Source organism: Adelges cooleyi, unplaced genomic scaffold (genome assembly GCF_023614345.1).
Source record: "Adelges cooleyi isolate 19-005CV unplaced genomic scaffold, UGA_ACOO_1.1 ACOO_flye_CR_arks_rails_tigmint_CR_PRNA_651, whole genome shotgun sequence".
Lineage (NCBI taxonomy): Eukaryota > Metazoa > Arthropoda > Insecta > Hemiptera > Adelgidae > Adelges > Adelges cooleyi.
In genome coordinates this window covers 803,617-828,179 of record NW_026096352.1, presented here as the reverse complement: position 1 = coordinate 828,179, position 24,563 = coordinate 803,617, and the positions used below count along the sequence as shown (strand labels likewise).

Genomic DNA, 24,563 nt, shown 5'->3' with positions numbered 1-24,563 from the left:
AGAGAATATCGAGAAATACATAATTATTAACTCATATAATACAATTTAAATAAGTAGTAAGTAATTTAAATTGTACTTCAATTTAATTCAAGTCAGAATTAAATTTAGAAGAATATTTAGTAAATATTAATTTACTGCCATAATCATCATACCATGGAAATATATATATCATACCAGGAATATTGTTTTTTTTTTTTTTAATATATATTGTTATTTTATATTCAATAAAGGAAATATTGATTTTAATTCATTATTTTTGTTTATTTTTCTAATTTTTAAGAGAATATATGGAGAATATTTGTAGGTTTTTTAGAGAATATTAGAATCATATTTTAGGTGTTTTAAGAGAATATTTATCCGGACCTTAGTTATCACTAATACCTATTCTTCTTTGATAATAAATTAACATAGTCTTGGTGACTTTCCCGCTTTATTCTAGATGGTTTTCAATGATTTCTTCTTGTTTTTATTATTCCAATCATAGCTGCGCAAATTGCTAAAAAAATAATACAAATTATTTTCATTCGTTAATTAGTAATTATTGGCTTATAATTACCTAATTATAAGCCATTATAAAAATATTATACATTTTTAAAATACAAATTTAACCTTTCAATGCCTAATTTTTTCTACGTTTTTTAATAGGTATACAATTCTTGTACATAGACTATGTATGCTCGTATGGCTCAAGATGTGACTGTGTATAAAAAAAAAATAGCCAATATTGGTTCAGGTTTACTCAAATTTGACAATGACTAAAATTAAAAAATATATAATACAATATCCACTAATATACCTAGTGAACCTATAGCTCATTAAAATATAGCCTATAGCTAATTAGATTTGAACCTTAAATTGTTATGTTTTTTCATTATATTAAGATGCCTCTGCTCTAGTATTTTTTTAAGGCGCATTGTATAGGCAATTTTTTACTAAAACTTACACGAAAAGCAAAAATGTTTTAACATAATATATATTAACACAGGTAAGAGGGATCTACATTGGCATTTATTTACTTTTATAACGCATTGAGACTCTATTTTTTGTAAAAAAATACATGTTTCTACTTTGAACAAAAAATATGGGCAATATGTTATACTTTTTTTTTAAAACATTTTGTTATATTTTGAACAGAAATTCAATGTCTTACAATTATTATTTTTGGTTACGAAATGTTGTTAACATATTTTATATTTTATATAAAATTTAACATATTTTTCTTATTGCCTATTTTAATAATATTTAAAAAATATTTGTAAGACACTTGATTTGTGTGCAAAAAAATAAGATTATAAATTATTTTATTCAATGATATAAAAAATAATATTGTTAAACTTTAAAATATAATTTTAGCCAATTAGAATAGTTAAATTGTTCACATTTACTTAGTGGTGTTTAAGGCATCAGCTATGACATCCGCCATGAGTTTATAACTGACCAATATAATAATGAATAACCATTGGAGAACACATATTTTGTAAATTTAGAAGTTGTGCTAGTGTAATGATGATAAATAATTAAACACATTAAAAAAAAAAACTCACTGTCGTTCTAATAGTTCAAGTTTTAGTTATTTTAATTGATTTTTGTCAAGATATTGCCTACCCTTCAAGCCTAACAAATAACTAGTAAGTTGGCTCGGTGTGCTTTCCATAAAGAAAAGATATTCTAATAATAAAACCTGGTTTTAGTTTATTTTCAAGGCGTATCCGTGTTCCATAATAATATTAACTAATTTAGAAATATTACAAATCAATAAGAGTGAGTATAATTAACCTTGATATTATTTATTTAATTTTTCAAAATGTTTTCAACAGGCAAAAAAAACCCAGTGTTGCTAATACCTGTTTAAATGATTTGTTATTAAAAAAAATCATCGATATATATATGTTATTTTGTGGTTTTGGCACAAAAGAATGCATTTTTTTTTTTGGTTATATAAATTATATAAAATAACAAACTTGTTTTCGAGAAGTATAAGTAACGCCACGGATAGATTATAGATAACATTACACATATTATATTCAACTAGGTACTAAAATTAAATATACCTACTCCAACTTAATTTTTTGTTTTGAATTTTAGGATAGGGAGGGGGATATTATGTATTTTTATTAACTAGCTTGCGAGTATACATAAATTGATTTATGTATAATTTTATTAATTTTTTTTCTTTCTTTACAATAACACAACACGTGATTAGATAAAATAATATAATATAATAAAAATGTACATTCTATGTATATAATAGCCGTATATAATTAATTCAAGTAACCATATAACTTCGTTTCTATTTACATATAAGGATAAAAGAAAAAAAAAAAAGAAAAAATACAGTTCATCAAATTAAAAACAAAATGGGTGAAACATAGAACATAAAAGTGATGCGACGGCTAACACGCATATAATAATAGTCATAATAGTCATAATAATAATAATAATAATAATAATAATAGTAATATAATTAATTAATTTCTGAATACAACTACCCTGTGCGATCAGTCTTAATGGTGAATATTTTTTTTTTTTTATACCGTGTGCTGTATCCGGACGAATATGCCAACAGATGAGGAGATATCAACTAATCATTGGCGTCATAACCTTATTGCAAAAATCTACACAATCCCTTCATCCGAATTTAACCTACCATCAGGCCAAAACAAATCGGTTAGCCGGCAAAAAGCTGCAACTGAATTTTTACAAATCATCAAAATACCCAATTATTATCATCGTACCTACACTGCAGTTGTGTGTATATTATAATATTAAAGTGTGTTGTGATGTAAAAGCGAAATCGCACAACAATGGCGGTCTGAAGAGCTAGGCGAGGGAGGATAATTATTCGAAAATTGCATCTATTTCAAACCGCCCTGGCTATACACAATGTGTCATATAGGTGGAAACGATATTAGGTATACTATTATACATTTATAAGTGATGTTATATTATAGTGTGCGTTGCTGGCGAAACGAATTACAGAATATTGTGTATTAATATTATATGCGTAGCGCGGACAACATATAACATAGCATATTATTACATAAAAATACAAGTATACACATAATACAAAAATATAATAATATTATACTTAACAATAACAATATAGCGCGGTGAATATTGTTATTATAACAACGATAGATAATGGTGGAAAAACGAAAACCAGTAATTTTTCTTTTTCTTAACTGAAAAAAAAAATATATCGCGAGTCGGGTAGATTTTTCATTATTGGATAGGTATTATAATAATAATAATTATTATTATTTTTATTTTGTTTTTTTGTTTTTAGACTAGACAAAACGCGTTCGCTGAGGCAGATTTTTCCGCTGAACGCCACCCTCCCCTTCAAATGCGACGGCCTCCGGGCTGAGTGTTGTTGTTGTTGTTGTTGTTGTGGCTGTCGGTGTCCAACGCGGTGTACATCGGTGGCGGCGACGCGGGCTGTTCGTAGTGGCAGTTGACGGGCGCGATCAGGCTGTGCTTGGTCAGGTCGATGCGGTTGGCGGCGTTGGCGTTGGCGTTGGCCGCGTTCTTCTCGGCCGGCGCGACGCCGGCGAACACGTACGTGGTGGGCCGGTAAACGTCGGTCGGACGCATTTTCGACTGCAGCAGACACTTGTGGTAACCGTTGGCGGACGTCCGGTGCAGGTCGTCCTGTCCGGCTGCGCCGCCGCCGTTGGGCAGTATCGTGAAACCGTAGTTCATCTTGTTGGGCCTGTCGAGAGGAAGAAAATAGGCCCATCGTTAGAATATGACTATTTTGAAATTTTTTAATATCATACACAACTTTTCTATATAAATTAAATTATCTCTCTTTGTAATAGGTTGACTCGTAGGTCACATTTTGGTCTATTGCTTTCAGGTTTTCGACATGGGTCTTTTTGCCCCTGGAATTGTTTTTACTATTAATAAAAAACCTATTTATTAATCACTATATAGCGGCTGAAAGGAGCCGATGACCGGATTCTTTGGGATAACAGTGGATAGTACTGCGAAGAAGTAGCTATCGGTGAATTCCAGTCGGTTTGACCGAGACCAACGGATTTCAACACATCATAATACGCACACAACAAGCTGTTAATGCTCACATGTTGTTTACATGTCGACGGAATAACCGGGAAAACATGATGCACGGTACATCTATAGCGGTAAACCGGCGGACAGAATAACATAATAAATTAATCAACGACTATCGACGAACGGGGATAATCCTTAAGCCTTTCCCCGTTACACACACATACTACATGTACACAACCATACATTATACACAAACCAATGGTCCACAGTGGAGCAGCGAATATCGGTTATTAATAGTCTCTCTGGACCGTCGCTGTCCTGTTTAAGGAGTAACACCATTCATTTCACCCGGCCACATGTCTGAACCCCCCGCGCATATGTGGTTTTTATACTCGAGAATAGATTTTCCATTTGTATTTATAACATAAAATATTATATATTAGCCTGTTTTTTTTTTTTTACTTCAATCGATAGTAGCCAATTCAAATGAGAAATCCGTCAAGTTTCAGATCTCTAGCTCAACTCCAAGTGCCTCTATCTACTTCCTCGTGAATTTATTTTTGCGTTTGATATCTTATTTCGAATAAGCTACTATCGATTGGGGCCGTGACCACCGCTGAATCGTTGTTTACCTTATTTTAGACACTAGCGATCCGTCGTCCAAGGAATTGCTGGACTTGAGAAGCTTGAAGGCGATAAAGATGAGAAGCAACAGGGCCACGGCACCGCATATGGGCACGAACAGCGTCATCGTCTCGAACCATTCCATTTCGGTGTTGGACAAAACGGACGTGTTGCGTCTCAGCCAGACGGTCCTGGTGTCGTTGATCGGATCTGTAACAAAACACACACACGGCGGTAAGTCCAAAGTCAAAAAACCGCAGCTATTGTGGCGAGGATTATTCAAAATTGATTCAGCCAAGGATCGACAACCCTGGTATAGTTTAGACACACACAATCAACCTGACCTGAACGAGCAACGGCGGCATTTATCATACACACATCATGCGAAAAAGCTTGGGTGTTTGTGAACGTTTGCAGATTATTATCAGTGTAGCATAGCTTTTTACACACTTAAAACAAATAGCTTAGTCGTCGTCGGGAATAAGTCACACTTATGGCATAACACATACAATGTCGGCAACATTATAGGTATTATGTTATAGAGACAACATCGTTTGGGCGTGGCATATTATAGTGGACTGTCCGACAACATCATGACCGATGGACAACAATAGCTGTTTGCCTATTATGATAATTATTATAGTAATTAATGGGTTTTTTGTGAGTTGTTTGGACTATAGATGAGAATATCCTTGGAACATCAATGTCATGTAGTCGCGTTCAAACTGCGGTAATGACCCGAAACGGTTTCGGCTGGCGCCTAGCACAAATTACGGGTAAAAATAAACTCATTATGCAATAATATATATTAAGTCCGTAAAAAAGGTCCATAAAACCGTCAAACGAGTGTCGAGAGCGTGCCCAATATCTCTCATAATATACATTATAAAATATATTCTACAATATGTTATAAATAATTACAGTACAATAGTTCACCGTAGTTAATGATATGACATTTAATATCGGAAAGTAAATCATTTTTTTTTTTTGTGAAATAAAAAAAAAAATTACCAATTTTTACAGTGCGCGGTTAAGCATAATATATTTTCAACTGTGTCAAGACAATACGAAACATGAATGTTTGTTAAACAAAACAAGCTTCTTAAATATTCTGTCGAGTTGTAATTAATTAGTTACAAGCAAAATGCATTAACCCAAGAATTTAATATCTATGACGGTCTACATGTTCTATAAAAGCTTGGCTTGTGTCTTGCGTTTTTGTCTTCATTATTAGTTTTTAGGGAAACTTTTTAAAAATATTAATTAATCATTTTATTTTTAAATATGCTTTGCAAGAACCATTTAGATATGTCTTGTACGCGATAATTAAAATAAATTAGGAATGGTTATGGCAGAATTGGCAAATACGGCCGTCTTAAGAAAAGTGTCAATTCGCGGTAAAAAAATATTATCAATAATATATTACAACGGATTACATAATAATTTTCAGATGGAATTTGTGATTAATCGGCGCCGGCGGTGGCGCCCGGTTTTCTTATCTGACGTTTGTGTTTTTGGTGTGTTTTTACTCTACTCCACATTCCACTGGGCAAATGATAGCTTGCATACATATTATATGTATACAGGCTACAACTTGTAAGACGTATTATCAACACACTTAGCCCGCACATTAACGCGCGTTATAACGTCTCAGACTAGAGACAAATTATAAATTAATTCATTTTCTACATGTATTATGAAAAAAAAAATGTACGTATAAATATTAATAAAAACTATATATTATGTATACATAATATATGTATACATTTCTAACAAAAAAAAACCGTCCGAGAGATAACGAAAGAGCGTTTTTTTCGAGAAAAACAAAAACTGGTCCTCCGGAGATAAGAGAGAGGAGAATAAGAAACACGGTATGTGTTGATGTTCTTGTAAAAGCGCCACCGCCGCCGCCTTGTGGTCATAGAGCTCAGCTAATGGTTTTTGCCTGGCAAGGAACCAGAAAAAAAAAAACCGTATAATACAACAAGTTGGTGTATAATACGATGCTTGCATGTGTATAATACATATAGAGGGTCATCGTGACGTTTCTTCAGCACTGTCTCTCTATCTCTGTTTCCACTGCACACACCACATCACTCTTGGGCCGCCCGTTAACTGGTTTTAAAAGGTATCCTACTCTTTATCTGTTTACATTTCCAACATAATTAACTTATTTTTTTTCCCTTCTTCGCCGTCGTCGACTAATGGATTTTTCTAGTACACACAATCAAACACACGGCGGCGGCACATTGCACCGAAGGGCGGCGGATATTATTTCCAGATTCCACACCGAAAACTACATCTGATGGCGGCCTCGTTTTTTTAATTTTATTTTTAAAACAATAAAAAGCAAAAGCCATAAAAAAAAATTACAACAACAACAAAGAATGATGATAGAATTAATATACCGGACCGGCGCGACCGAGTTAATGCAACGGAGGTACTTAATAGCCACCACTATCGCCGCCGTTCCCATGCTAGTCTAGTATGTGTATGTGTGTGTTAAGTACAAACTAATGTACACGAGATATTATACGGCGGCGATGGCACGTGTAATGGGATAAAAGCGATTTCGTTCGTGTATTATACAGGGAAAATATTTACATCTCCTGAGGAAAATAACCTCAAGTCAAGTACACGGTGTCGGAGGAGTAGGTAGTAATTAACCGAGGTTGCATGCCAAAATGCCACTAGAATTCCCCTAAACAGTCGAGCCTTTAGTGGTGGCAAAAGTAATGCCTATTATTATAATATCAACTCACCGGTGCTGCCGCTTTCTTCCTTCAAGGTCGCCGGCAAAGAGAAGTATTTGTTCGTGCCCAGACTCATGGCGATGTTGTCGTTGCACATGTCCTGAGTGCAACAGTGGTACGGATCAACGTCGGGACCAGTTTTCAAAATATCATCGCAGCTCTTGTTTCTGAAACAGCAAAAACACAATATCCACGCGATGAGTGAATGCGATTTGGATTTCGGCGGACGCGACGTGTGCGGGTAATTATTATCACGCCGGCACGGTTGAAATGAAATAATATAAAAATATATACACAAGAGATAGAGAGAGAGAGAGAAATAAATTGAAATCCATTTGCTCGACCAATGCGTTTGTGTGTCGAATGCACTAGGCGCCGGGCAACCGCTACGATTATTAACGCACAATGCACCCGCTAGTCTGAGAACACACGGTTGTGGCGGGCTTCATTATTATTACATAACAATAATAATTGGCCGGGCTGTTAAAAGAACTACCGGCGCAAATCACGAAGAAATAATAATATAGTTCGGCCGCCACATAAGGGGGAAAAAAAATTACAGGTAACCTTGGAGACGTTTCTCTTGAACAACGCCACGTCTAGGAAGAATTTCCTAGTCATGTAGTAGTCATTCCGAGAACTTACCGCTTTTCCCAAATCTTCTAATGCGAAAATTGCATGTTTATCATTTGCATTGGCTTTCTGTAGTCATACTACCAGCTATATTGTACACTTATCTATCTCGCTTTTATCATTTTATACTCACAGCGGTAGTAAGTCCAGGCATCCGTAAATGCCTTTGAGCACGTACAGCCCTATTTCGGACCGTTCAAGTTCGGAAAAGCACCCGGCTCCCGACGATTTGCACATGTAACCGTTGATGATACACTCTGATAGATTACAATAGCACCTCAGCTCTTCTGTGCCTGCAAAGCAAAAACGAGAAAAAACAATTAGTTTTTTAATAAAAGAATGTGTTTTTATGTTAATTCTAAGCAATTAAAATATAATATAATGTATTAATGATTAACGACCGCAGTAGAACCCACCCAGACCGTGTGGGGTATCCGGTTTGTATAGAATTTTTAATCATTAAATAATGGTAAGCTGGGTTCACCATAATATTAGGTAAATCGTATTTGTGTTAGACGCCAGGGCATATATTTTAACCTAATTAAACAACAACACGTTAGTCGTTATATAATAACGTTCGGTAAAAATTGGTAGAGACTAGTTCTAAAAGAGGTGCAAATATAAATCGGCGACCTAGTCTCTTAAAAACTCACCGGAGTCATACTGTTACATGCATACATGTACAGTGCAGTAGGTGCATAATATTGTCTACTAAAAATGGCGAGGAATAAATTATTTTTAAAACGGTTAATGATAATAAACTTATTTACAGTGCACACGTTGTTCTAGGCACTGCTTTTATATTATCTAGGTAATATTATATCATTGAACGAAAATCGACAATAATTATTTAGTCCTTGTTAAAAATATGTATTACCCGCGGGTACTTGCGGTATACCATTCAGTGGAGTCGCATACGAAAGCGCCATTAAAAGTGATCTGCCGCCGCCGATTGAACAAACACAGGCGCTCGTTCGGGAGAGAGCAAAATGATTTATTACCACCCGATAGTTGGGTATAAAAAAAATATATATAATAACAGAAAGTAGTATGGTAAAAAAGACAGAAACCACAGCCGTATAGCCGTATCCGTTGGTAGTTTTTTTTATGTATATATATATAATATATAAATACAACAACAACACAGTAGGTATAAGTGCTTCGAGGACGGCTATTATTTAAATGCGGCTTGTACTCGCGTCGTCGACGACCATCAGAATAATTATTCATGATGATAATATTATTATTATTTATCTATAAAGTAAATAACATTGTCCGGCTATTGTAGGATATTAATATACACGGTAGGTATACACCGGCTACGGCTTATTACCGTTTATAAAATTATTATAATATACGCTACATTGAAGCCGCGAATTCGTTGGTATAGGTAGGCACATCATAATAATAACATTATAATATTATTATCTACTGCTAATAACGTTCTCTATCGTCGCCCGTGTATTATGCGTACCCCGGGCGATGGCCATCGTAATCGCCTACTTATAGCCGGTACAAACGACAGAGTATTATTAGGTACTATTATATTATAATTTCTTACTACTATTTTCACAGCTACTGAACATCACATCATATCCGAGGCAATAGCTAAAAGTAATAATAATAAGATACCGTTTCCCAAAGGTCAGATTTCGAATGCGATGACATAACGTTTCCGGGGGGGGGGGGGGTAGTTTTCTATAGGCGGGGTTGAAAAATGCTTTCAAATAAACCAGCTATAAAATAGAAATGATTATACCAAGAAAATGTGTAGATTCGCTAAAATTGAAGTCAAGAAGAGTGGGGATAGACTAGGGCAGGCCTTAGTAAACTATAATAAGGAGATAAAATTAAAAAAAACAGGAATAACAATATAATTATTTATGTTGCGTCCGCTACTATTACAGCGTGCAGGTTTTTAAATGTGAACATTATTAGAGTAAAAGTTAATCATGGATGATTTTTAAATGTGCATTAATAAAAAAAAAGTCCATCGTTGAAAAATAATTTCATTTTTACTCGAAAATGTATACGATATTAATGTTCAATGTGGCAGATTGAATAACATTAATCATAGACATTACATTTTTAATACATAATAATATATAACATACATTAATTTTTAAAGGTGTACTTCAATTTTTTTCAATTTACCTACATTTACAGTAAATAAAAACATTTAAATAATTAATACTAATATCCAATTCCATAAACTGAAGGGAAATCATCATGTGACCCCTCATTGGTTTTCAAAAAACACCTATTACTATTAAAATATATATATTTTTTTAATTTTTAGTTTGATATTTTTACATTTAGTAAAAACTGTTCAAGACTGAATTTATTCATTTATAAGACAAAAAAAAGTAATTATAAGGTCATAGCGACAACTTTCACTCGGGTTAAACCAATAAAGTTATGTAATAATTTCATCAACCATAATATTGTAACATATAATTGATTAGAATAATTAACACTACAATCAATCGTTCTGCGACATACCGTACGGTAATAATTATTATTGTACATAATATGTGCGTCCGTGACAATGACTTTGTCCTGTGCTCATCGTCAAGTGCGACTTAACCGAATGGCCTACAGGAATTTGCTGGGCTCAGGTAAAGGCTGTCGTGGAATTTTAATAGCACGAGAAAAGCAAATAATAATAATAAAAAAATTTATTATATTTTTTATATACCTACTATTCGTATTGCCGCCCTCCTTAGTCTTTATTATTTTTTTATTATTATTATATTATAATAATATAGTCAACGATTGTACGACGACGGGAAAGTGTAGGTAATAATCCAGTATACAGCATAATATACCATTACTATAATAGTATAATAATATTATGGCGCATACACACAAGATATAATGCTATATTGTGCGCGCGCTCACAATATTAATGGCCTTGCAGTCCAGACGTTCTTAACTTAGTAACGCGCACAGTAGGTACAATATTTTCCTTATGTCGGCACTATAAATTTTAATTCGTTAAAACACCGGACTAACTTTGCCGTAGAAAATAAATATTTTGATATTATATAGGTATCACAGTATTATTACTGCACTATTCTGGCCCGATGCAGTCCCAAATAGATTTGACCGAAAATCGTTTTGAAAATTTCAATGTACACTAAACCCTGTATAGTCTAAACCCCGTCTGGAAAACGACAAATTTTATGTTCAACCCGAATTAGATAACGTACATTCGATAATAATAATATATGTACATGTCATTATGATCGGGTTGAGCTGTATATCATGTTGAGGTATGTAGAGGAACCCATGCGTGCAAGTGTGTGTATATTATACATATATAGATGGAGAGAGACAGAGAGATGCAAAGAGAATTTATACGCGTTTAATGTAATATGCAAATTTCATAATAACGTTTGTCGCCATAGCACTTAGAGCGACGCGACAACAACCGTTGTACGGGGAAAACAAAAACATGATAGTTGGGCACTCTGACAGGTATATTATAATATCGACAGGTAGGTGGTACACACCAACCGAATGAAACTGTTGCATAAAAAAAACACAATGTCCTGAGAACAAGGAATAAAATAAAATAATCAACAATTTTTACAGCGCCTATTTTTACGGATAAACGACGACTACAAACTCAAATAAGTCATCAATAAAAATGTTGAAAAATTGTACTGGATTTTCGAGAGAGGTCGATTGCATTAAAATTTGTACTAAAATTGCCATTACAAAGAGCTGTTCCTCAAATTGTTACTGACCAAAATGGGTTTTACATATTTTCCACGACCTATTTGTACATATATATATATATATATATATATATATATATGAAAAAACCACCATGTTTTATTATGTGGGACGTACGCGCGTGTTCGAGAGACATTGTAATGTTATTATCATGTTGTTTTGAACAAAAAAAAAATATGTTTCTTATCCTACTCCCACAATACCTCTAAATCGCTAACAAGCCCGTTCAACAGCTATACTCGACGAGCGAATAATTACACACACGTATAAATATGGGTTATGTGCATTGTGTATGAAAATGTGTAAATTCCTATAACAACGTGCAACCTTCCCTATGTTGTTCGGGGAATGGCCAAGTTGTGGAATTTTTTGCACACCGACCGCCGCCGGCGGTTTTGCCTTTTGATTACAATAATAATAATTGTTATACTCAACAAACGTTCCTATAAATAAAGCGCTACAGTGACGTCATTAAGTATAATTGTTACAGCTCGGACAGACTGGTTGCAAATGTACTGCGCCAAAGTAATGTCACTTGTAAGACTATTTTTTTAATTTCTACTGAAACCTTTTTTTAAATTCCAGTTATTGTTGTTCAAGTTGGTGTAAACAAGCTAAAAATGTTTTTGCAACAACAGCGATTAACTCCGCGTGTAAACTGCGGTCAAAACATGAGATTTAGGGAAATAACAAATTAGGCAAACCGATATTTTAACACAATAATAAGAAATAATTATGTTTGAAACTAGTAGGTCAACCTTGTAGCATAGGACTATCGCACAACATCGGGTTTTAATGGCTTAAATAGTCTATTGACTGTTCACAATGATCACAATTCGTGATAAAATCCACACGAGCGACAACACAAAAAAAAAAAACAGTCCACTTTATGTATAAGATGTTTACACACAAAAATGTAGATAAATACTTAATAGTTGGCCCATGACTTATGAACTTAAACGAGTTTCAAAATACAGTACAACACCACTCATTGTCTCATTTCTCTCAAACTCTAAGGAAAAGAAAACAATCAGTTTCATGAAAACATTCAGTAACATTGCAACCATGTAACCATTTATGATTATAGCGTTATCTATTGACTTTATCATACATCCTAGCCCTATCAATTACAGTGTGGCCAACTTGATTTGTTCAAAATATGATTTAATTTAAGGCGTTGCATTTTGAAGCGACTTACATGCAATTATATATTTTTTTAGTTAATTCGTTTTGTAGCACAACGTTAATACAGGAATTTTAAGATTTTTTTTTTTTACACTAAAAGCAACAATGGCGAAGAGGTTGTAAGAAGTCGTCGTTTGGATTGTACGGCGAAACAGACAAACAGGATGTACAGGTAGTGCAATTATTATGTTTTTTCCCATAGTTATTGCTGCCCGTGTCTGGACATATTTTTAAGGGTGCCGGTGGTGGTTTGTAAGTGTTATTGTATACACGGGTATTATACGGTTCACGTTCACCGACGGCTGGCGCCACCGAAGACGACCCCGTCCCTTTTCCACTAAAATAGTTTCCGATTTTTGGGGATTTTTTCTTTCTTTCTTAAATTGTTTTTAACTATGAAAACGAGACAATGGTCGAGACACGAGCGCTGCTACCATGCCGTCGTCGTCGCCGGACATGCGATACACTTGCTGCTAAATACCACCCTTAAGAATGTGTACCTATAACATTATTATACATTCGTATTGTCGAAAAGAACATAACGTATCCATCTTGCACGTTATCTTTTGGTATCCATCGAAAACGTCTAGTCATCCGTCCGTTGGCGACGACGGTTATCGTCGTCGATCCATCAACTATATATTATTATGTCGTAGGGGTAACACAATAATGGTAATAATAATGAAAATAAAAGAAATGGTTTGGTGATACTATTAAAATATAGCCAGCCATTATAGCCCGACCCTACCCCGGGGCAGCAAACATGACATGTCAATGCGTTCGACGGACTGGCACGAAGAACTCATAAATTGACAAATTTTGCAATGGCTCCCCAGCGGTAAAACATATCTATAATATGTTGAAATGAGACCGCTGCGCTTATATAAAATCGATGGTGTTAGAAACAGACGTGACCTTGGCAGTAGGTCAAAGCCTGGAAACCGCATTAGGGGATAAGGGCAAAAATCAAATAGGATTTTCTATCGAGACACGTCTACTCAAAAGTCTGCTACACCGGCACGAACACAGAGTGTGGTAACACGGTTTCCCTGGAATCGTTACACACAAAGATGGCTTGGAGGAAAACAAAATTATTATAAGGCGCTCGGTACAACCAAATTGTATTGTCTCTTTTTTTTTTTTGGAACGCATTTCCATTGATCCGGGAACAAAGGTGTATTTTGCACAATACAGAATAGATCATTGCAGATTATATTTTTACCATTATTCATATATTGTATCATGTGGAAAAGCGAACGGAATATTACCGACGTCTTAAACTAGAACAATATAATATTATTATTGAGTAATTGTCAAAAGTAGATTAGGTCGTATGACCTCTCGGGCAACACACCATATTATTGTTATGTGGTCTTCTTACACCGCTGTAAGTAGAAAAATGCGGTAGTTCAATGGAAATAAAACAAGAGCGAAAAGCTTAAGTGCCGGACTGTGACAATAATTAGCGGTTGTGCTCGCACAGCACAAAAAGGGTCGACGTACACTGTAATATTATTATGATTATAATTTTTCCTTTGACCGAGTCGAGTAATAGCCGACGGTCGTTTGTGATGTTAAGACGAGTTGATGTAGGAAAAAAAAATCAACGCAACATCATAATAAAGATCTATACACGGTGGAAATTTAATGGGCAGCGCCTCTACAGAAATAATGTACCAACAATACCAGTGGATGCGAGATAACAATATTATTTTTAATGTAACAAGAAAATTACACGGGGAATTTTTTAGTGAGCAGCACTCAACGCGCAATCTTCCTTTTTTTTATCGAGTAGGGTACCCGACGTTGAGGAAGGAAAACAAAAATACCCACAGTATACCTATGCGCAGTAATTACCGACCGGCGTGTACCGAGTGTAGTCTACATTATACAGATTACAGCCTGCGTGCATTCCCCGCTTCTTAACAATACAGCCGGCCCGGAGGTGGATCCCATATTACCTTCTTATATTATTATTGTCTCGACCTAACCGTGTACATGTGCCTGTGGGTATTGCCGACTACACCAGTTCTGCGAGACAAGCCGAACGCAACCCCCTGGCATGCTCTACTCCCCACCGCCCGTCCATCTCTATACCGCCAGCAGACGTTGTTTTTTTAATACATCCTATATATCATACATGCATGTATATTATACCTGTGAGGTGGGCTAGCATGTTATTATTAAATGATGTTATGTATGGCGTGTGTGTTTATCATCGTTCTATATATATATAATATTGTAAAACAAGAGAAGAAGTCACGCTGGGCTATATAAGACTATATAGGTAAGAAGGTTGGGTACGCATGTCGTGTTTGAACAAGCCGACGAAAAGACCCCGAGTTCGAGAAGGCAACGAGTCTGCAGCAGCAGCTGTATAATATAGGGAAGTAGTTTTTGTACAACAAACTGAACAAAACAAATAGTGCTCGCGTTAAACCGGATTAGGTAAACCCCCTCACCCCGCACCCCATCTCGAAAATTAGTTACCCATGTATAATAATAATAATAATAATTCGATTGGATAGTGGAATTAAAAAAAAAAAAACATACCTACACGAGAGGCGTAGCCGGGGCAAGGTAGATTAATTATCAATTATAAGTGTGCGGCGGGCACACGAGGAAAAGATCATCAGTCCAGATAACTATATTATAAAAATATATTAATACGGTATATAATATTATACGGCTCTTTACAAACTAGTGGACGACACGAGAAACGTGAACCGATAGTAATCGACTGGCTATCGAGACTACCGTGAGCGAAAAACCCACACTGACTTTGTATCCAGTCAATATGTTGCAAATCGGTGCGGATCGCACTTGAGATTGCAGTAGCACCTTATATACTTCAGAAAACATGTTTTGGGTCGTAAAATGTATTTCTATATAATATACCGTTAAGTGATCGCATTTTTCTATATAAACGTCCAAGTTAATAACGCAGTCATTCACACAAAACTGGTCCGAAACCTGTACTAATTATGTCGATAAAATAACAAACGCCATGAAAGCATATTATTCAGCAGGCAATCATAATATATAAAGCTTTAGAATTTTGAGGGTGTTCGCTATTTTGTATTTTTGAGTTTGGGGGCATTACTATTTTTAGATGAAGATAGCTAAAGGTGGTCTGCTTTTTTACTTCTGCATATTTCAATGTTTTCTAAGTTGTTATAATGGGCTTTTTAGGTTCCGAACCTTGATCATACCTTAATTCACCACGTCTAGTATTATAGTATCCGGAGCATAATAGTACTGAAAAGATGGTTAGATAGGATACACAAATATGCTAGTTATTTAGAAAGTCAGGTATTATATTCATTATAGAATTACATAATTATTGGAGCTAAAATATATATTATGTATTTTCGTTACCTTTATTTTTTCTCTTTCAAGTATTCTGCACACAAATCATTAGGTTTAAGTTATTGGGTGCGGGGCCAACTGACTTTCTAATTATCCCATTTTCTACAAACCGTGTATGCATTGAAATTGTATAGTAAAACGAATCTAACGTTCAGACTTGTACATATATACATATGCTGCGGTACACAATAATTAGACACGATTGTATGTATTATTATTATTATTGTTGTTACATTTCCCTCTAGCACTTTCGGCCTGTCGTTTCCCTCCTGTTAAAACATCATACCCAAGTATGTAACGACGAACGCTTGTTTATTTTATTTACCTATACCTACTTGCCCGCCCATAATACACTGGTCATAATATATATTATAATATATAGAGGTATACAGGAGTCGACGAGACAACAACAGCTGACAGGACAGCAAACGGCGTTACAGTGCATGTGATAGGTGAACCGTGAACAGACCACGGAGTTTACCTTTTTTATATTTGTAATTAACTTTTCGTTTTTTTTTTTTGGCTACCGATGCAGAATCCCGACTTTGGTCTATTGGCGCCATCGTTAGTCGTGCAAACGCAAAAAAAATAAAACAAGAAACCGTAAACGAAAACGAAAAAAGTATACTTAACCCAAAAATAAGCCGTATAGGTACATAACAGTGTATAACAGTGAATATAATATTATAATAGGTACATGTTCATAATATTGCCCGTCGGCGACGGCGGTTCACTTTCTATATTATCCGCTCGAGGTTCAATTATTATAATTATTGTTCGCCTGATAATATTTAAAATATACACTAATAACAATAGCTATTATTGATATTGTGAACTCATTGGACGCGTGCAACATTCAAGTACTTAATTACACACAACGGTGGATAATTGGGTCATTTATTTTCAAATACAACTCGTTTCTAAACAAAACAAAAATTCCAATTTCACTCGTTTCGAGGCTATTAGTACTCCAGTCGATCAAAGATTTTTAAGGCATACATTCAAATTACTAATACTGTCGTTTTAGGACCCACTGGCCTGACTGTAACACACTGAGTGATTTGCCTAACAATACCAACACAATTTAGTAGACGGTCAATACACGCAAAACAAAGGTCAGATAATTTTTACATAAAACGTGTTCTTAATATGTTAAGAGTGTCTTAAATGTTTTATTCAAAACAAAACTGTCAAAAGATATACAATAGATCACGCGGACATAGAAGTCAAACAAAAAATATATTCCCGTTCTAAAACTGTATATTATCCTTCTTGCCCAAATTTCTCAAACTATTTGTTTTAAACTCGAGAAATCATATTGATAATTCGAAATTAGTCGGTAGTATTTTTTTAAATTAAAATATTCTTGAAAAAAAAGTATGCCTGGGTTGAAATTGTATTGAAAGTAGTAACGTCGCACTTAACATAATATGGTTAAGTAGTGGTAAATTAATGGGGTTTGGAATCGGTGTTTGCAAACAGAGTAATGAATAAAATATAAAACACACTTTGTGTTTGAATAAGTAAAAAACTTACCGCTTATCCAGCCGTGTGGCGTTAAATGAAATATATGAAAAATTTATGATATTTACTGACGCGATTTATGGGTTTCTTTGAGTTGGCCAACGCGTTAGAGTGTTTTAATTTGTGAATGATATTATATGATTTATACATACAAACATATATATATATATATATATATGTGCGTGTGTATAAATATATGAGGTTGAAAAGCGGCGCCGCAATAAATACATCCGTTAAGCACATAAGAACCGTAAAACACTCACTGGAATGATGCAAAGCGTTTCTCAAGTGTAGGGGAACGGCTTGTTTGATAATAAGTCCAAAAATAACATTACCTACTCTACATCAGCTGAAAACTATTAATTAACCATTTCACAAGGAAAGTACTTAAAGCGCGTACGTTGCCGTCGGACAGTAATACTTTATTTAAGTTAAGCGACTGTTATTGTACTTGTATTACCGATTTATCTATCTATTAAAAAAACAAGGCAATTGGTAGAGCTCTGGAAAATATTGTGTACAGTGTTTACCTTTTTGTATCGTACAAGTTGTAAATTAACATGAATAAAAATGATTGAAAAAAGTACAACTTCAAATTGTAACCAATTCAAAAGGAATGTAGTGTCTTTCGTTAAATGGATACCTACTATATACTCTTATTAAAAAAAAACTTGTTTTAATAATTAAAACTGCGATTTTTAAATTATAAATATTTTAACGACAAGGTTTAAATGAATATTATGGAAATTAGATACCTAATTAAAAAATTGTTTTGAATAAGTTTGTGTAGTCTTTTTTACTAATTTATCACATCTCGTTTATGGTTTTTTTTTTTACTAATTGAATTATTATCGTTAAATTATTTATAATTGAATACAAAAAAAAAGAGAAGGACTTGCTGTTGAAATTAATTAATTTAGCAATGAATCGACTAAATATCATACAACGTGATGAAATAGATTTCATAGATTTCAACTGCCCAAGTTGATAATTAAATACTACTACAATTAAAAGTGTACGTGTACGAGTTGATAAGCAGAGATTGGCAAATCTGTATCGACGCACTTTATCAGACGATATTAAATAGCATTATGTTATACAACCTATTAAATTTAATATCATAATTATCATTATCGTTGTACAATTCATCATATTATAATTATATTGCTAAATTACCATATCGCTTCAACTCTCGCCCGAGACTATTAATGTTAACGATGTCTTTTATAAATTTAAAATATGATTATTGCTGAAATCACTTAAAAATAATTACCAAAACTTAATTACAATACAAGCTATTACTAAAACCTACACGAATATACGGAATCCAATTATGGGGCTCAGCCAATTTTTTTGAACATTAACCGTATTATAATATAAAGATATCAATCAAAAGTTCTTCCAAACTCTGCGTGCCCAAGGGTTGCCCAAGACGGTGCTGTCTATCAATACTATTATTTTTTTATAATTTGATATCCCAAGTCTCACCCCTCTACGAGTCTGTGTAGTCGGCACCGCCCCTCTGTAGACACAATATATAAACGTACCTATATAGTGGACGTAACGTATTCATTTTATACTATCATTATTATTATTATTATTATATTACAGGGTGTAGCATTGCCTTTGGGCGAAATGTCACAAGTGACAAAAGGTCTCGCAGACGAATAGGAAAAGGACAAATAGCAAAAAGAAAAAAAAAGACCAGCCGTTGAGTGCAGCCAACGGCCATTATCGTGCGTGTCGTTTAATAGACTGGATCGCATGGCACACACACAACGGCGCCTGTTGGGTCCTATTGGGACAGACGGCTGACGCCAGGCGGCAGATGCAGACAAGCGCCACCACCACACGACCGTCAGTCCCGTGGGTTCGTCTGTCGCCCCAAAAAAAAGAAATATATATATATATTTTATATGTCGGTCCCGTCCAGGCGGCGGCGTCGGCGGCAACATTCTTCTTTTCCGACCCTCTTCAGAAAATATAATAATAATGATAACAATATATATATAGGTACCCCGTCTCTATACTGGTAAAGAATCGTTTTTAACCTATATTATTATTATTATTACAAGCCAACGCGCAAATTGCAGGTTTATCCAGTCACGAGGCCTGTTCTATGCATTGTTTTCTCGTGACTCGAAACGCCGTCGGCGTGGATAAAAATATATAATACCTAATAGTAGTGTTTTATAAAATCACATAATATAATAATATGTGTTTCAGTCCACGGTTGATCCCTTTAAAAAAAAAAAAAAACGCCAAAACTAAACCGTGCCTATTTCTCTATACTACCGGAGTTCTACGTTCAACGGGTCGACGGGTATTATAGTTTTGCAAGAATAAATTATAAATCTATTTGTGAGTGTTTTTTAACTGCGAAAGACAACCCGATCATAGGTGCATGTAAATACATGTAGCAGCAAGATTTTATCATTGCTATAATATAAACCTGTCGACGTTTAGTAAACGTTTGGCTCTCTTGCACAATTTTCCAATTGACGGTAATTTATTACAGTCGTTTAGTTTTGGTCAGCTGCATAGTTGGCGCAATTTCGTGAGGCGCTAAACATGTTATGCAAACCCATCAAATTAGAACATTCCCAAAACACCTACAAATTTTAGATATAATTTTTTTATTGGCAGATTTATTGTGGATTGAGATCGATTTGATATTATTATTATTTCGAGTTTTGAAAATAGCTAGCCACCCCCTGAAATTGTGCCAATAGTCAGCCGCTGCTAGTTCGTCCAAGACGCTCGTCGACATGTTATATTGTAATAATTAATAATATGCTAAAAGTATGATATGTAGATTTACGAGACTATCGCCTCGAGTTGTATAATCAACAGGAATAACAATAAATAATATTCACCTGTGGCAGCGGCGGAGTCCCTCTGGAAGAGCCTGTTGTTTCTGTCGGTGTCGTCGATTTTCATACTGTCGGTGGCGGAAGCGAGCAAAAAAACGGTCATCGCCGCCAATCTAAGCAAGGCGGTCGACATGGTCTTGCAGTGTTGTTTTTATTGGGATTGCGGCGTGCGCGAAAACGGGTCGTGTATAGGTTTGAGTTTTTTTTTTAAATTAAAATTTGTGAAAAAAAGATGGATAATTATTGTTTAAAAGTCAACACACTTTTCAACAGATATCAGCTGTTGACATGAACGTCGAAGAGCGGGTCGCTGACGGCCGAGAGACTTGCGCGCACCGCGGATGGAACGGCTCAACTGATTCGGTTAGTCGCCCGCCGAAGGACCGGTGCAGTCGTAGAGCTGCCGCCGTTGCCTGCGCCTAGTCTGACAAGCGGTGGCGCCGGCACGCGTCAGGGTTGCCATCGGACCGGATCGAAATAGCCGTACCACAACCGGCACCACGGTATTATTGTAACAATATTATTGGGCCTCTGACGAAAAATAAAAATTGCAGTTAAAAAAAAAAATGTACAGCCCCATATAAAAATCTAAAGGACTCTGTTCACCCGTCATCCTGTGCCTACAATGTGTTTTATTTTTAAAATAACCAACTACTTATCACTGGTGTTTGATTGAGATGATCTATATAGTAGACATTGGTAGGGAATCAACAATGTAGTAACTACCAACATTTAAAACGGCGATTGAAACTAATATAATAATATCTCAAACATTTTATTTTTTAAGACCGGTGAGTCCGAGTTTGGTATCAGTTTTGAAATTAAAATTGTATTTATGGGGGAAGTGTTTTTTTCATTATTTTTAAATGCAAAGTGCATAATATCGATAAACTGCTACTTTTTTTGGGTTGCTGAGTTCGAATTTGGTATTAGCTTTAAAATTATTCCTAAGGGGTTTAGTTATAAAATACATATTTTTGGTCTAGTTTAACGAATTATATAGCCCTTATAGAAGTAATATAATTGAAAAAAAAATAATACCCAAGCTACTTTTGGTACTTTGATGTTTATGTGATGGTTCTAGGCTCCACCTAGCTGGTTTTAACTTAACAAGTAATTCAATAGGAAAATTGAGATGGCTTTATTTATTCAAAATTGTATTTATTTTCTAGATTATCAAAAAAATATATATATGTAATGCCTAAGTGAAATAAAAATTAAGATATTGTAAAATCAGTAATATTGTAACAAATAATCAGCTGAAGTTCTGTGCAATTTAAATTATATTTTAATATGGATAGAACAGTTACCTACTGTCTTTCCTTCGTGACTTGTAAAAAACGGATTCCGGACGCCAATCATTTTAATATCCTCAGTTATAGCGCAAGATCTTGTACAATAAATTACATTTATGTAACCGGAAAATCGTTAACAGCTAATATTAAAGATTTGGAAACAGGACATTACGCGGTATTCCACTAGATCATAGGTAAATTTATTGTTTCAGCCTGGTAAGTTAGCCGTTAGGTAATATATAATTCTATGACTTGTTTTTTAAGAACTATACATTTAGTAATACTGTATAATATTATGTTACAGGCGAAAATTGTCTTTAGGTAACTATATAGATCTATACCTTTATTAATAAACGTTATGTAGTCTGTTTTTCGAAAACTAAAGAAATTGTTTACTCAGTATAATATCCAAGTCTAATTATTTCACACTTACTACAGCTGTTATTTGCTACGCGTTTTGGTGTTTTCGCAAGAATGCACTGTTGTGGTACGGCATACAAATGTTTTATTAATTTGTTTTATAAAATATCTATTATTTATTAATTATTTTATTTTAAATAATTACGTTATAAGCTAAAAATAACCTTGATTGATTACAAACAAAAAAAACAGGAATGCTACAATATTACAATTTGTCTATGTTTCATACCTAATATTGATATTTAATGTAATATTGTAGTATATTTCACATACTATCATAATTAAAAAGTATCTACAACCAATAAAATATATTAGTCGATTTTCTTTTTATATTTAATATTACATTTGTTTTAGTTTTTCGTTATCTTGTTTTTGAGTAATTCGTACGCCATAAATTATGACTTAACGCACCAATGTTTAAGAAAATAAATTATTTTAAAAACAAAGTAGCTCCATAATGTTTCAATAATATAATATGAAACCAAAATAAAAAATTCCACAGAGATTTTATGCGGGCTTCTGTCTTTCCTTATTATAAATTACATACATTTTTTAGTTTAATCAATTTTTAAAATGATTAGGCTGGCCGAATAATCTCAATTGTTACACAAATCGTTTTAGAATATGATAAACCAGCTACAATCCAAATTTAAACAACTGATACATTCGTTTAATTTATAATGACCATCTATCGGAAACGAAGTTGGTAAACAATACTGAGGCCAAGTGTAAAAGGTCATACTTAAATCAACAGTGTTAGATACATACGCGCTTACATCACGTCTACAATGACACAACCATATTTTCCAAATGCAAATTACAGTAACTGTGTGTTCTTTATAAACAATCACTGGCATAATTGTTGTTGGTCTTTGATTGCTCAGCCATTTGAACGGCTCGGAAGTTTGTTAATGCGGTATTGTGTTAGCGAGATTCAGTCACAAATCAAAAAATATTACATGGAATCTAAAAAAAACTTACCACCGAATCACACTCCACAGAGCATCGACCAGCGCACATTATACATTTCACATTTACCAAACAACTTTACACATTAAGTGTCTGTATTATCCCTTATCTGGACTTTGTATTGATTAGATGTTGGGGTTTAAACATTTCTAATATAATATAACAAAAAAAAAAAAATGTAAATTGCGAACCATCACTACACTGTCTAAGTACACACATATTTGGACATTTCACGCGCTCGAGATCAGATTAGTGGCTGTATATCATTAATATAATTTTTATAAATTATAAAATAATTATCATTGCTTCTTTTGGTGGCTCTTTCTTAACTGATGTAACCGAATTTTTTATTATTTTTATTATTTATTCAACGATAATATTAAATTCGGAGGTCAGCCGCCACATGTAGAGCCATGCATGCCTTATATTACATTTTTTTTATGTGCTAATGCCACACTACTGACAGTGCCACGGCTCTCTTATAAAATAAACAAATCGGGTTAGCCAAAAAGTGAAGTAAAAAAAAAACACCGAACGTTAAATGCGCACATGCCACTTCCGTCGGTGTTTTGTTTTGTTTTTGAAGAAGACACCAGTGTCTATGATGGTTATGCTAAAACATAATACAGTTTCTTCTACACTGGTACATCCCTCTTAATTTTTGCAGCCCTTGTCCTTTTGAACGGACTTGAATTACAATTTTGACCATCGATTAAATACAATTTAACCAACGTTCTAACCGTATAGTATTTTCACAATATTATTAAAGATTAGGTAAAAGGAATTCGGTATGCAAAGATCGCCAACTTAAACGTCAAGTGTCAACATAAAACACCGTATTGATATAGTGATAAACGTGATTGCACTATACCCTTGTTATAATATCATAATCATTACGGTAAGATTTAAAATATTATTCTAGATTATTTTGATGAGCCCTTCTGAATTATAAAAGACTGTAAAAGCGGTTGTAAACAATCATAAAAACGTCACGTTTCTCTAGTTTCTACAGATTCAAACGAGGACATGCGTTCAGAGAGTTGGCTTTGTATTCGGTAAAGTCAATAAAGCTGTACAAAGAACTGATATGGAAATAACGATGTGTAGTGTAGCAAAATTAGGCAGAGATAACAGTAACAAACAGATATTTTTCATCTGTGATT

At 34.3% G+C, this 24,563-nt stretch overlaps 1 protein-coding gene across 1 annotated transcript; it reads right to left on the bottom strand.

Moving 5' to 3' along the window:
- Positions 1-2,198: 2,198 nt before the first annotated feature.
- LOC126844736 (BMP and activin membrane-bound inhibitor homolog) lies at positions 2,199-21,096 on the bottom strand. Its single transcript, XM_050583132.1, has 5 exons — positions 20,720-21,096; positions 8,158-8,317; positions 7,401-7,558; positions 4,647-4,848; positions 2,199-3,712 (listed from the first exon to the last, which is right to left on the bottom strand). The coding sequence occupies exons 1-5, from the start codon at positions 20,847-20,849 to the stop codon at positions 3,343-3,345; spliced, it is 1,020 nt and encodes a 339-aa protein (XP_050439089.1). The 5' UTR covers positions 20,850-21,096; the 3' UTR covers positions 2,199-3,342.
- Positions 21,097-24,563: the final 3,467 nt, after the last annotated feature.